Here is a 14,204-nt window from a genome sequence, read left to right on the forward strand (position 1 = left end):
GTATTTAGTACAGTGGAACCAACGGATAACGCAGATCAATAATTTTTAATGTATCTACATTATTTTATAGTAAAGAGTACTAATATTTGTACAAAAATATCAATATATGTAAAAAAAAAAATATTAATAGACATAAGTTTTGAACGAAAAATAATTCACCTTCTACTAGATTTTTTTCAAATAGTCTTAGTGTAATTCCTTTTATATCATCATTTTTAGTTTTTGTTTGATGAACAATGCGATTCCTAATTTTATTTCAATTTTCATTCAGAAAAGCGTCTCAAAGACGTGGGAGAAAATACCCATAAAGAGGTCTTCAACCCGAGCAAAACCACACACAACACTGCAAGTACAAGTCGGCCACTAGTATCTACTCGCTTGCATCATTTACTACTAGCCTTTTTTATGTTGTATTATTTGTTACATATATATTTATTTTTGTTGTGTGACAAACAAGTGTTTTAGAATTCATTTGTCTCTTCACTGCTACTTTTTACTAATATCCTTTGAGGAACTTTTATTATTATATCAAACGAGCTCCGGGAGAGTTAATGCCACAAAAAAACTAAGTTGACAATTCAACCCCGCAACATACTGACGCGTCTACCTGAAGTCAGGAACCTCTTCAGTTGTTGAAAGTAGTTCTATGTAAACCTTATTTGTCCTTTAAGAAATTTTTTTATAACTTATACTATAATACAAACACACAAGACTTATTGTATGAAAATAATTTTTATTTTTTTTCATTCATTCATAAAAATTGTTAACAATTACATTATAACGTTTTATGAAAGAAATAAAACCATATCAGTGATAATACAGGCACACACATCTAAACAGGACTTGCTGTTACTCAAAAGTTACTGTGGTTGAGTTACGTTTAAGAAAGTCAAATTGCGAATATAGAAATGATTATCTGTTGATACGCATTCAGTCAAAAGGCAGATGCAAAGATAAATTTTATTAATTGAACAATCCTTGAACAGAATTTATTTTTAGATTTGCTGTAAAAAGTTACACAAAAATGCTTGTTTTTGTTAATATATTTTAAACGAAACCAAACGAAAACCCAGATAATATAGGGAAAAAAATCAACATACATGATTCAAGCAATTCTTTAAAAATGATAGCAAATTTTGTTTTGTATTATTGTGTATACCCTGTGAGACTGAGCACTTCACGTAAGTAATAATTCATTTAAAACGAAAATCCTGTTCGAATTTACATTGAGAATATTCTAAATTTATCCTAAGATTAGTCTGGATGTCAAATTATCTACAAATTTAAAACGATTGTTTCACAGCTTCTTAGGAAATCTATAACAAAATTTTACTCATCCATCTAGATTTGTTCTATTATCTTCATTTTTCTGTAAAAGGTTAAGGTATGATAAAAGACACCTAAATGACCCCTGCAATCGCAGAATAATAAAAGATTTCAATCTATAGAAAATTTTTATGTTTATTTCATTGATTAATCTAGAGACTAACTGCCTAGTTGCCTTTTTCTTGTCACTGGAACGTCATGAAAACTTCATACGAATATTCACACAACAATGATAATTTCACACCATTTTTTGGTAAATCTGATTTGGACAAAACAGTTATATGAGGTCAATGTTTGTATAAGTCATTTTGTAAGAAACATTTCTTTGGTTAGGCTGTTGCTCATATCTTAATAGAAGATTAAAAATTGTAAAATCTTGTAGTTTTCAAATATATGCAAGAATTTTGAATGTCTCAATCAAATATTCCTTACAAAATTCAGTCATATTACTCATATATACAAAACTGGTGTCCTGTAAACATCTAAAGGAAAACCAAATATTCTTTTAATTTTTTGTCGGATCAAACACATAGCATTATCCTACCCTCTCCTGTAGTACATTGAAATCATATTGTATTAAATGAAAAACATTTTAATTCATTTACATTTGTTTGTGATCTTATTGCAACCACACAGAACACAGCACTCCATCTTAAACCAATGTAAAAAGTCCAAATGTTTGTATCAATAATATAAGAGTAGGCAAAATAACGGTCCAAAAAGTGTAACAAACAAAAAAATAAAAATCTTAAATCATTTTATCCAGCCAAATCTTTTGTAAAACAAGTCTAAATACATAATAGTCTCATACTTTGACTTTAACAAAAGCAGCTTAAGAACCGTGTATAGTTTCTAAAAGATTTATATTCCTCAAGAATCAGACTGCGTTATGGTCTGCTCGCCAACTACAACCTATTAAAAAGCTTGTACCAATGAATAAATTGGACTGAGAGCATAATCATGTAGCGTATTAAACAGTTGTCTATTAATTCCAATTAAATATACACCAACACAGTTACAGCATTAGCTAACTGATTTGTATAAATTTGTAGTGTATCAGACGTGCAGTTACTTTAACCTCTTAAAAAAATATTCAAGTATGATACCTTCATCTGCAGATTTTAAATGGAGTGCTGCTTTCCAATTTAACATTATCAGAAATAACCATTCCTAAATTAATGCACTTCAGATAACATGAAATATGAAATATAATTCATTAAAACGGAATCAAACACACAAAACAATATAAAAATATCAGTTAACAATAACTTGTGGTTACATCAAAAGCAATAATACAAATGGCGAACTTGGAAATTAGGAATGTTCACGAAATGAAACAATACAAAAATACACAAACATAATAATTCTCGCATGTCTGTTAAAATAATTAAGAAATCGTGCCATACTTGATCAAGTAATAACTGAGAAAAACAAATAAAAATATGTGTGGTCAACTTCGGTAACCTTTTGATTTTACTCGGAAAATGTCGAAAGAGGATAAGAACTTAGTACTTAAATATTATAACTTTAAAGTGATGAGATATTCTTAAATATTACTGCAATTTTCCATAAGGAACGGTGCTTCAGACAGAGAGGTATCTATCTAAAGAAGTTGACTAAGATTGAAACACATTACTCTTAAAAATCAATAATACGTTTGTGTAAACTATTTTCTTAAAGACAGGCTACGCTTCAAAGCGACGCCGGGTATTTTAATTCTGCTTTTCATTAATGTTTTAACAATATTGGCAAAACTACCCTAAGCAAACGCATTACTAATTTAAAAAGTTACCTCCTTTAATCCGGGTCGTCCACCTTAAGCTAAACAAGGAGGAAGTTTAGCAAAAATGGTACAAAAAGAGAAAGAAAAGTTATTTGCAGGTTAAGTATTTCTAACATTTGCAAGAAAGACTTTGGTCGTTTACATGGATAACAGGTAAAATAAATGAATTTTTAGACGATGGTTTAACAGCAAATAAAAAATAATCAGAAACGAAATTTAATGATTGATGAGCACTCGAAAAGAGGGAATGTTTGGTACGGAAAACAAATATTGAAAACATGATAGATATGCTGTAGTATGTAATAGTTCGTATCAGTCACTTGCCATTATACTCAATGTCATATGACAACTTTAACCTTGGCTTCTCTCGATATTTCGCAGCGTTTGTGTATTTAAGATAATATGTTTGGAGTTAATTACAACGAGTCTATTTTCTATCATATTTTGCCATTTTATCAGTCTTTAGAAATTTCAAAAGTAAGCATATCCAATCAAAACTAGTCAAAACGTAGGTAAGTCAACCCTTCCATGAATATAAAGACTTATATTACCATATATGTATTACACACTTCTTAATATACGGCTTCAGAAAAAGGCTCAGAACCTCGTACAAATATATCTAATTGTATTATGATAAATATTTTGTTATTATTTTAAAAATCGTCAGGTCAAGTAATGCAATATTTTCGTCAAAAGTTTGGTATTTTGTGTAATTGATAAATAAAGTCGTACCTACAGAAATTTGCCAAAATCAAGATGTTAGTGTGCACTCATAAATTCAAATTCAATCTTAATTACTTAAAATTAGAGTAAAAGGTTACATTACAATGCATTTTGAATACAAGAATATCTTATTGCTTTCTCTTTTTAAGAAATCGGTATGCTACAAGTCTTTTTATAAATATTCCAAAAAAAATCTTGAAAAAATCATACTAAAGTGAAAAACCGTTATGTAAGTGTTAAAATATTAGGTTAATCCCCTTTTAGTGTTAATGATAATGTAATTAACAATCCAACAATATACAATGGAATATAAACGAGTTACAAAAAAACAGGCTCTAAAATGTTTGGAGTGAGTTCAACTTGAATTTACTTCTTGTCTAAATATTAGTTCTGTATATAGCTGTAATTGTTTTAACAATGACGTTTGGTAAAATATTAAACAATATCTGGCACAATAGCTGTGAAAACAATCTATAACTATTATTGAGGTCAATCCAGAAGTTTCTACTGCATCTGCAAAATCAACCAACTAACCCAGACTACCAAACTTTTTTTTCAAATATTTTTTTCGTCGGAGAACCATTCATTATAATAAATGGACATAGACTACATGAATCAGATACAAGTACAAAACTCTCATAGATTTTAAATATTGTACAGTTCAGACAATTCAGTATGCTGAGTACAGGTAAATAAAAACCACTAAACTTTCTGGACATAGACTGAACAGATTTTAATTGACTGCAAGCGAATTGTGGTAACAGTACTTAATTTACCGCAGTAGATAAATCTGAAAATTGACTTAGAGACTGAAAATGACATAAAAGTTAATTGTTCAATCTTTTAAGCTGTTCAAATCAAAATGATCGTTTCAGATCAAAATTGGTTAAATAGTGTATTTATTTTGTAAAAAAAAGAAAATGTAAATTTAAAAAAAAAGGATCTGTATAGAGTTGTGCTTGACATTTCACGATAACTGTAGTAATGAAAGGACGGCAATTACATTTCAAACTAGTTTTTGAGTACATATTGTATTACACTTTTTAAATAACTAAATATTAGACTGAAACTTCCATTCTGATCTTAAGTTAACTCATAATTTGAAATGATTTTGAAGATGTTTGTCTAGTGATTAAAACACCACGTTTTAGTCATTTTGATTGCAGTGAAGTTAGATTTGTGAAGTCACTTTTCTTCAATACAACATTTACTTTTATAACATGTAAATTATGGCTACTGGATAGTTTAAAAACAAGACAAACCTTAATGTTTTCCTAGTTAGAAAATGAACAGTACTGGATTTATCAAAGCAGAAATGTCTTAAAATTCAACAAAAGATGAAACATGATTTGAAAATGTTGTGTTCAGACTATTCATATTCGTTTAAATAAAAATAGGCAATAGTAGTATACCGAAGTTCAAATGATTAACGAGTATATTTTTAATCAAATGCAATAATTGTAATCTGTCCAAAAAATATTGTCACACTACAGATGCATGTAAACATTCATAAATTTGAATACACAGTTTGAGTATTGCCACATTTAGAATATTATATTATGTGCTGATTTAATAAGTGTTATTTGTATTTAGTCGTGATAAGTGCACACAATGATTAAAGAACTGAATAACAAAATAAAGGTGAAATACAACAATATCCCAAACAGAAATTCAACAATATCTACAACATTTGAGCATAATATACTCATACCAGTTCGACATATTATGTACATAATTTTGGCAACAGCTTTGTTGGGGAAAACTGTCTTTAAATAACGACAATGAATTCCTCATTGACAGCCCTGAAAGACTTTGTAGACTTAATAGTTTGCTTCTGTTATCATATATTCGAAACTTACAAGTGTTTCAATATCTAAACAGAAACCACGTCTTAGGCCTCCCGTGATGACGTAATTAGTTAGTAAAATTTCTGGTTAATATCAATACAGTTAGAAGACTATATGAAATATTATTCCATATATGAGAAGTTTCTTAAATATAAGTTTGTTTACTTAAAAAACAATGAAAATTTGAATCTATGACTATGAGATTGCTGACAAAGTATTTCCAAGTTTTATCTACATGTACTCCTTATATAAATAAAATGTTTCAGTACTAATTCATGTAAATATCCATTAAATTTGTTTCATTAAAATATGAATTAGTCATTTTTGTATATTCAACAATCGATTTGTAGCTTTTAATATCTAAGAGATACAATATTCACACATTGTACAACAGGAATTACGTCATTATGGTGTTTTAATGGCCCATTTTACTAGTATTGTATTTCAATTAGGTGTAAAGTAAACCCTTTTGCATTGATTCTTAAACATTATTTAATTGAATAGTGACTTAAATTGTTCTCCATTGCTACCATCCCTTTAAAATTATCCAGATACATAACAGAAAATTCGATTTGATCAATTCAATATATATAAGTAATAATGCGGATAGTAATCTTTACAATCCATTTGATTGAACTGTTAACAGAAATTACACAAGTCACCAACCAGTGTTTTACAATATCGTACGTCGGCAAATATTGTCACAACCATGTTCCACTATAATATGAAAGTATCATAATATTTCGGACATACAATTAAAGCAAATTTCATTGAAACCACAACCGGTCTTAGTTTGGGCTCTTTCTGGTTTCGACCACGTGACCAACGAATTCTTTAATGCCTTCAACTTTAATTTAGTACAGTAGGGTTTGTTAGTAACTTAAAGTATTGTTATGCGGCGATTAATACACAGGAATCACACCACGTCAAACTAGAACCTTTGGTGAATTTAGGAATCGATCATCCTATTAATTTTTGATCGGGTTTCTCATTCGAAAACGATAATGCATATGGACATGCAATACAATGGTCTGTCCATGAAGTCGTAAATACTAGCCTAGGGATAGCGCATTATCGGTTTTAAGTTCTACCATTGTTTTTTATTGTGTTACAACTGGCCAAGACTATTTGAAGGCGGCACTGACGATCCTGAATGTTGAGGTGACTTTCGTCTTCGTGGTGGTGACGTTCTTCTTAATTGATTAAATTCAGTCCTTCTTTGATCAGTTTGTTGTAAATCTCTCTCACGTAAACTCATTTCTCGTTCGTGTCTGAGTTCTTGTCGACGTGTTATTACTTTATCCGCAATAAGTGCTGGTAGCATATCAAGCTGATTCTGCAAGAAAAACATACATATCAATATTAATAAGATAGATATTCTTATGTGAATTTGAATAATTTTAAGAATACATGTAGTCAACATACTTCAGACAATTAATAAAATATGGAGTTTGCATTTTATGATGTGTAGTTTTCCTTTTTTAGAAGTTATTGTTCAACACTTATATTGTGTTTTCTATTAAATATTTAATTCAAAACAAATTCATATAGATATATATCTCATCAGAACGTAAACAATTCTAAGTGTGCACTTGCAATCTATTCATTAATATTTGTGTATTATGATATTATCTATTAACGATTTTGTGATAATTCGAGTTTACAATGTATCTGTTTTGTGATGACAATCTAAATGGCACAGTGAACAAACAATTTACCTCCAATACAAGTAAACCTTCAAATACAAAATCCTGCCAGACAAAAAAAAACCAAACGTTTTAAAAATGAATGATACAAATCAATCGAATATTAAAACTTTTTCAATCGCAGTGATTTAGAAATCTCTATATACTAGAAGAGCTTTATAATAATAATAATAATAATAAAACACTTGAGTTTACCCAAAGTTCCAGCGGTGTCCAAATTGCTTCCTCGCAATGTTTTATGGATTGTTTGCTATTTCGTAGTTTTCTTTGGAAATGGCAACGATTGATGATTTAAAATAGCTCCATTGGTATCGTCTAATATATTTTATAACATAATTGATTTTAAAATGCTGTTTTTATCTATGATTCCATTGATACTTCGTTTTAAAGATTTAATTCAAATTCCAAAATCATTTTTTTAAATTGCATGTAGTAATGACAAACTAGTATAAACTCTCAAAATAAAATTTAGGTATTGTTAGAGTCATATGATAAGCCTCAAACACTTAACACTAAAAGATTGAGATGTTTTGGTATAATTTGTTATAAATTGATGACTAATTCTCACTGCATATGGCATTGATAAACAATGATAATAATTTCCAAGAATACGACAACAATTTTTTTTTTCTTGAATTGCAATTTTAATTAAACTTTTTGCCTTTAAGTAATGTAATGTTTACACAGGTTTGTTCATTTTGAAATGAAATGTCACTTTAATTTAAACGCAAACTGAAATGTCTGAACATTAAAAGATTTAAGTCTTAAATTTTATCCCTAAGAGTGTTTACAACCATTGGGTCGATGCCACTGTTAAGTGAACGTTTCAAACCCTAGTGCATCACAAAGACTCCTGTGTTGACATAAAATATTATTAATATGGGCATTTGCATTAAACTTAATGTTTATAAAATGTTATAAATCATTTGAAAACATTGTTTTTCTATCCCAGGCATAGATTGCCTTCGCCAGATGTGACACAATTTTTTGTATGGTTTGTCAGTGATTTTTAACTTCGTTAATGATTTTATATTCCAATTGTTCAAGTTCGAGTGCTACAGATGGGTTAGGCATAGAAATACGCGTATGGCATAATAAATTTTCTTTTAGGTAACATGCACTAAATCGTGATCTGTTTAGTCAATTTCCAGGCTACTCCCCCAAAACAGTTTGGTTAAATACAGGGAAACGACACCTGTGAGGTTTTATTTCATTTTTGTACATATAAGCACTCTGAAAATAGACGCATAACAGATCTTAATTGACCACAATGAAGTTTAGTGATGATAATACCGCAAAGGAAATGCATGAAACTTCACTATTTGGCTAAATACGACTCAATTATTTAAAGTTTAGTCTTTTTACACAAGTAAATATAGCAATTTCCGTTAGAACGTAAGTGTTCATTTATTTAAGAATGACATGATATTAAATTAAATTAAACAGATACTACTTGATAGGAAAATTGACAATTTATAATGTGTTATTGACAGTCTTTTTTTTAAACCTAGCTCTTCGTCTTTCCATCTTCATCAATGGGTTAATAAAAAGCATACAGAAGAATGCACCATTAAAATTTCAGAAAATTCAATTAAATCAAAATTATAAGAATAAGAGAAGACAAACCCACAAGTATAAATTAAATAATACAGGTGTTCTCAATTAAAAAAAAGTATCAGAAATAAAATGTTCACTGTTACTGAAAGCAAGCTCACATGACTTAATCTGATGATATTGAAATAAGGCCTTCCTAAATTCAATGTCGACCGCTATACTCGATTCAACAAAGTTACATCAGCAAAAACAGTTTAAAACAAACCGATTTCGTACAATGCTAAAATAAATGTACAGAAGTACAATCGACAAAAAAAAAGATTAAATATTTAGTATTGTTTAACTTCCAAATCAGCAAATCGATAATTATCGACCCATATACACGTGTGTTCCTTCAAACCATTATGATTTAACAACAATAGTAAAATTATAACTTTTAACAGTTAGTTTGTTAAGCCCAACGGAAGATTTGAAAAACACTTCACCTCGTATATGATTAATGCTTGCTTTATTAATAACATTGCAATAATTAAAACTTGTTTTGAATTACAATTGTATCTCTTGTTACTAAATTTCCGAGAGTGAAATCCCAAAAAGATAAATTTGTTAGTCCCCATTAGAATGCAAATCAATTTACGGTCCTCTCTAGCAAAAAAAACCGGCTGGCTTCAATCGTTTCTTTTCGTGCCCAAAAGTGCTTTTTTGTAAATTTGATCTTACCTAATTATGATTACAAAAGACATATTGTATTTAGCGGTATTTTTAACATTGCCATATAAGCGGGAGGTTTGGCTAGCAATAAAACCAGGTTCAACCCACATTTTTCTTTAAATGTCCTGTACCAAGTTAGGAATATGGCAGTTGTTATCAAATAGTCCGTTTCTATGTATGTTGGCGTTTGTTTTTGTTGCAGTTCAGTGTTTCTGTTGTTGAATTGTTTTTTTCTCTTATAGTTGATGTGTTTCCCTCGGTTTTGGTTTGTGACCCGGATTTGTTTTCGCTGAATCGATTTATGACTATTGAACAGCGGTATACTATTGTTGCCTTTATTTACAGTGACAACTAGATTGGTCAAAAGACTATTTTATTCAAAAGGATAGTTTCAGTTAAAATTGTTCAAGTTTTGCATAAATAGTATAAAAACTAAACTTTGAATGGACACAAAGTGAACATCAATGGAACCCAGTTACGAAAATTTCCAAATAATATTCAACGCTTCTGAAATATTTAATACCGCTATTAGCATAAGCTAAGTTATAACATAGTGTAAAACATCAATAAACAAACGAAACAGAATAGAATCTTTATATCAAAGAAGAGCAAACCTGTAGTTCTAAAAGCTTATCTTCTATTTTCACGACTCTTTTTTCAACAGAGAGGCCATTTGTCTGCATGTCAGCCACCATAGCTTGAATATGCGACTGTGTCTATAAGAAAAGAAAAAAGTTTGAATATATTATGGAATCTCCCATTTAATAATTCAATCAATACAATATTGCTCAAAAGATACAAGACATTTTAATTCTTATGAATTATTTCAGAATATAAAGATTTAATATCTTAATGAATACTTTTAACAATCTATTGTAAATAATAAAATACTTAAATTGAAAATAATATTTGCATATCAAGAGTTTTTATTTTTTGTTAGGAATAGAAATATCAACCCTATATATACATCTATAGAGGATGGGACACAACGCATTAATACAATCAGTATTTTATCTATTAGATATGACCAGATTAGATAAGACTTTGATATATTTTATACTTTTTTCTGTGTTTCAGTCTTCTTTTATGATATCAAATACTTATTGTTTTGGACAAATTTTGATTTGTGTCATCAGGCTTGACATATTGGATATATTTTGTCCTAATATGAAAATGTTTGATAGTGTGTAACAAATTCAAGGTCATAAAGTTATCTTTATAAATAAATATAATATTGCTCTTTCTATAACTTTTACTAAATTCTCGTGTAATATTGTCGAGTATATATATATATATATATATATGTCTGTTCATTGTGTATATAATGTTTTTCTTTTCATATAAAGATGATTTCAAGCATGGGTATATTTCTAATTGAAATTGTGATTGTTTTTTGTGTGCATTGGAACACTTCTAGAAAACTTGCATATTAAGGAAGACTGTTAGAAGGTAGAAGTCGAGATAGGTACATGTAGCATAGTGAAGCGTGAGATATTTTGGGGGAGGGGGTCATGCTGACTATTAGATTTAAGTGTCCCGGACAGATGCGGTATTGCACATACCTCTACCTTTAAGTTGAGACGTACATTCAATAATTATATCAGACAATTAATGTGAAATGCGATCAGCTGTTAATTTTGGTTCAAAATATAATTTTGACCTGCATATTTCTTATATTTTCAAAACTTTATTAATTATTGTAATATCTTTGATACATATTTTCGTGAAATAGAAAGTGTTTAATTACCCTTTGTTAGACAAAATACCACTTATCTATCATTATGTAAGTGATTTACTGTACCCGGTTATTATTATCTATAAGAGAATGATTTAAAAAAAATGTTCTGAATTCTAAAGAATATAAACAGCAAGCAAATCGTTCGATCCAAAATTTGGTTAATTCAAGAAGCCCCTGTCCCCTTGTGAATTCTCTTGATCATTTTTACTCAGAAAATATTTAAATATTATTGAATATTAATAATGTATAAGATGAAAAAGAAAAATCACTTAAACACGTTTTTCCAAGAAAGAGTCAAAAACAGTGCCCAAAATACCATAGGAAAGATAGTCAATAATGTTGCTCATCAAACTTGAAGAGAAAGACAATATAGCCATGTATCATTACAAAAAGTATATGATTAAATCAATCCACATTCAACAGTGGGAACTCGTGTGTACAAGAAGTATTAATAAGTATTTACTCCAATTGTGGCACCCATTAGGTTACTTGTAGTAACTTCGGGCTGAGAAGGGACGAGTTCAACCTAATCAGAAGTTTCCTTCATGTTATAAAAGTTTTGTGACCTTGTATCTTTGATGAAATTTATGCACGGATCGTATCAACTGTAACCTAAATATTTTAAATGCAAGTGGTGCTGAATGATTGATCGATTAACTGTCCAATGCTAAACGTGGAATGTCAAATAGTTGTGCTTGAATTGTGCTTAACATTTCGTACTCTAATCTTTTTTACCGTTCTTTTTCTGGTTTGTTTTTTCTCTACATGTTAAACGTTACAAATATGGGTTTTTAACTGATTTATAGAAATTGGTTTTCAATATTGATAAACTGTCTAGACGTAGATATGTCTCGATTGTATGCAATTTTGCTATAAAATGTAAATGTGGAAATTAAAATGGCTGGATTTTACCATTTAAACTATGCAAAACATTCAAAGTCAATGAAACATGACTGAAGGCCAAATATTATTCATGGAAATCACTGCATACCAATGATCATTGACTTATAATAGGTGGTTCCACTAAAACCGACTTGATCAAATACTTGTACATGTAAACTATGCAAAAATCTATGAAAGTCAATATAAACAAGACTGAAAACATCGGAACAAATAATATTCATGGACATAAACTGTGCCATGATAATGTAACTGCATCCCAAGTATCATTGACTTACCATTAGGTATTCTCCTTTCACTGAGCTAATTACAAACTTTATCATATAAACTATGCCAAAGTTTCAAAGTCAATTGACCCGGACTGAGTGGGCGGGGCAAAATAATTTCCTTGAAAATGAGATGTATCGATGATAATACAACTGCATACTATATATCATTGACTAACCATTAGTGGTTCCGCTTAAACTGACCTAATCAAACACATTGTTAAAGCCAACACCACCGAAAACAGCACATATGAGTCTCGCCTCAGCTGACAAAACACAAATTGGTATAAACTATCTTATGTTTTCACCTGGTCTTAAATAAGGCATTTCTATTGTAAATATGTGTGTTAATATTTCAATTATGTAAGCTCTCTTATTAAATGTGGTTAATGCTAAGAAACACATTTGTTTCTTCTCCAGCTAAAATGCTCCTACAACTTAATATATAGAACATAATATATTCATAAATAAGTTTTGTTTAGCAATAATATATACAAACAAAATTTACTAGTACAACGTTTTCTAATAAACACTACTTTAAATGAACTAGAATAATTTTATGTTTTGCAGCCTGTATCAATTCTTTGTTTATATTTTATATAACCTTTTCAGTGGCCTCTGGGTTTCGTTTAATCTTTAATTGACATGCTTCTACTTTTACTTTGAATTAGCCGCTAAATTGAATAATCGAAATATAACGGGCTTGAATTATTAAAGATTGATCGAAAGTAAATCTCCATTGAACTAATAAATAAATAAAAAGTGAAATGGATTTTAATCGTTTAGTCATTATTTCGAAGAATTGGTTTCTAATATGAAATTTGTTTCTGTATGTGTTTATTGCCAAATCAAAGCTTAGTAGACTCATTTCGTTCGTAATCCTCCATGTTGCCAGTGAAACACGTTTACAAAATATTCCGTTTGAAATTGATACTAAGAAGTCTCCTTGTAAAAAAATATGTATTTGGTGAAATGAGATTTACAAACTTTGACGCTATGCACGATGTATAACCTTAGATATCTCTTAACAATAATCTGAAACTGGTCATAGTAAGAAAATTGCCAAAAGGATAACAATACTATATCAAGTGAACCTGCTCGCAACAATACTCAAAAACTGCAACACATGTATTGTAACAATCAAAGGACACGGATTGCATAGTTGTGTATATCAATCCAATGTTAACATCTATATCAATATTTATCAATTATGGACTTTTGAGGAGGTCAATACGTTATATATGGACCTGTTCAGATTATATTGACCGAGGACGAAGTCCGAGTGTCAATAAAATATAACATGTCCATATTTAAAGTCTTGATTGAGTGAAAGTCCTTAATTTATATATTACATATGTAAATAATGTATCAGGAAAATGGCGTTCAATGTTCTTTCTGTGTATTATTAAATTGTATTTTGCAAGAATTTTAACATGTTATTGAAAATATCAATATTCTTTGACAACTTCATAGCTTGTTGCGTAAATTTTCTTGTATTCTTAGCGTCTGCGTTTAACCTAAAAATTCTTGTGATAAACTTGCAAATTTTCTTTTCATCTGCTGCGGCGCTTCCTCCATGGTTGTTATGTGTGACGTCATGACGTCATTAATCTAAATTTAACTATATTTTTCATATTGACCGTCAATATA

General features: G+C 29.5%; 1 protein-coding gene across 3 annotated transcripts in view; it reads right to left on the reverse strand.

Moving 5' to 3' along the window:
- Window positions 1–4,741: 4,741 nt before the first annotated feature.
- Window positions 4,742–14,204, reverse strand: part of LOC127733071 (small conductance calcium-activated potassium channel protein 2-like) — a 106,972-nt gene continuing 97,509 nt past the window's right edge. For all 3 annotated transcript variants that reach the window (XM_052242346.1, XM_052242348.1, XM_052242345.1), the window contains 2 exons: window positions 10,265–10,366; window positions 4,742–7,015 (listed from right to left, as the gene is read on the reverse strand). In XM_052242346.1, coding sequence (XP_052098306.1) covers window positions 6,788–7,015; window positions 10,265–10,366 — 330 coding nt within the window. In that variant the 3' untranslated portion in view covers window positions 4,742–6,787. The remainder of the gene's footprint in view (window positions 7,016–10,264; window positions 10,367–14,204) is intronic.

Source organism: Mytilus californianus, unplaced genomic scaffold, assembly GCF_021869535.1.
Source record: "Mytilus californianus isolate M0D057914Y unplaced genomic scaffold, xbMytCali1.0.p SCAF_3, whole genome shotgun sequence".
In the NCBI taxonomy this organism is placed as follows: Eukaryota; Metazoa; Mollusca; class Bivalvia; order Mytilida; family Mytilidae; genus Mytilus; species Mytilus californianus.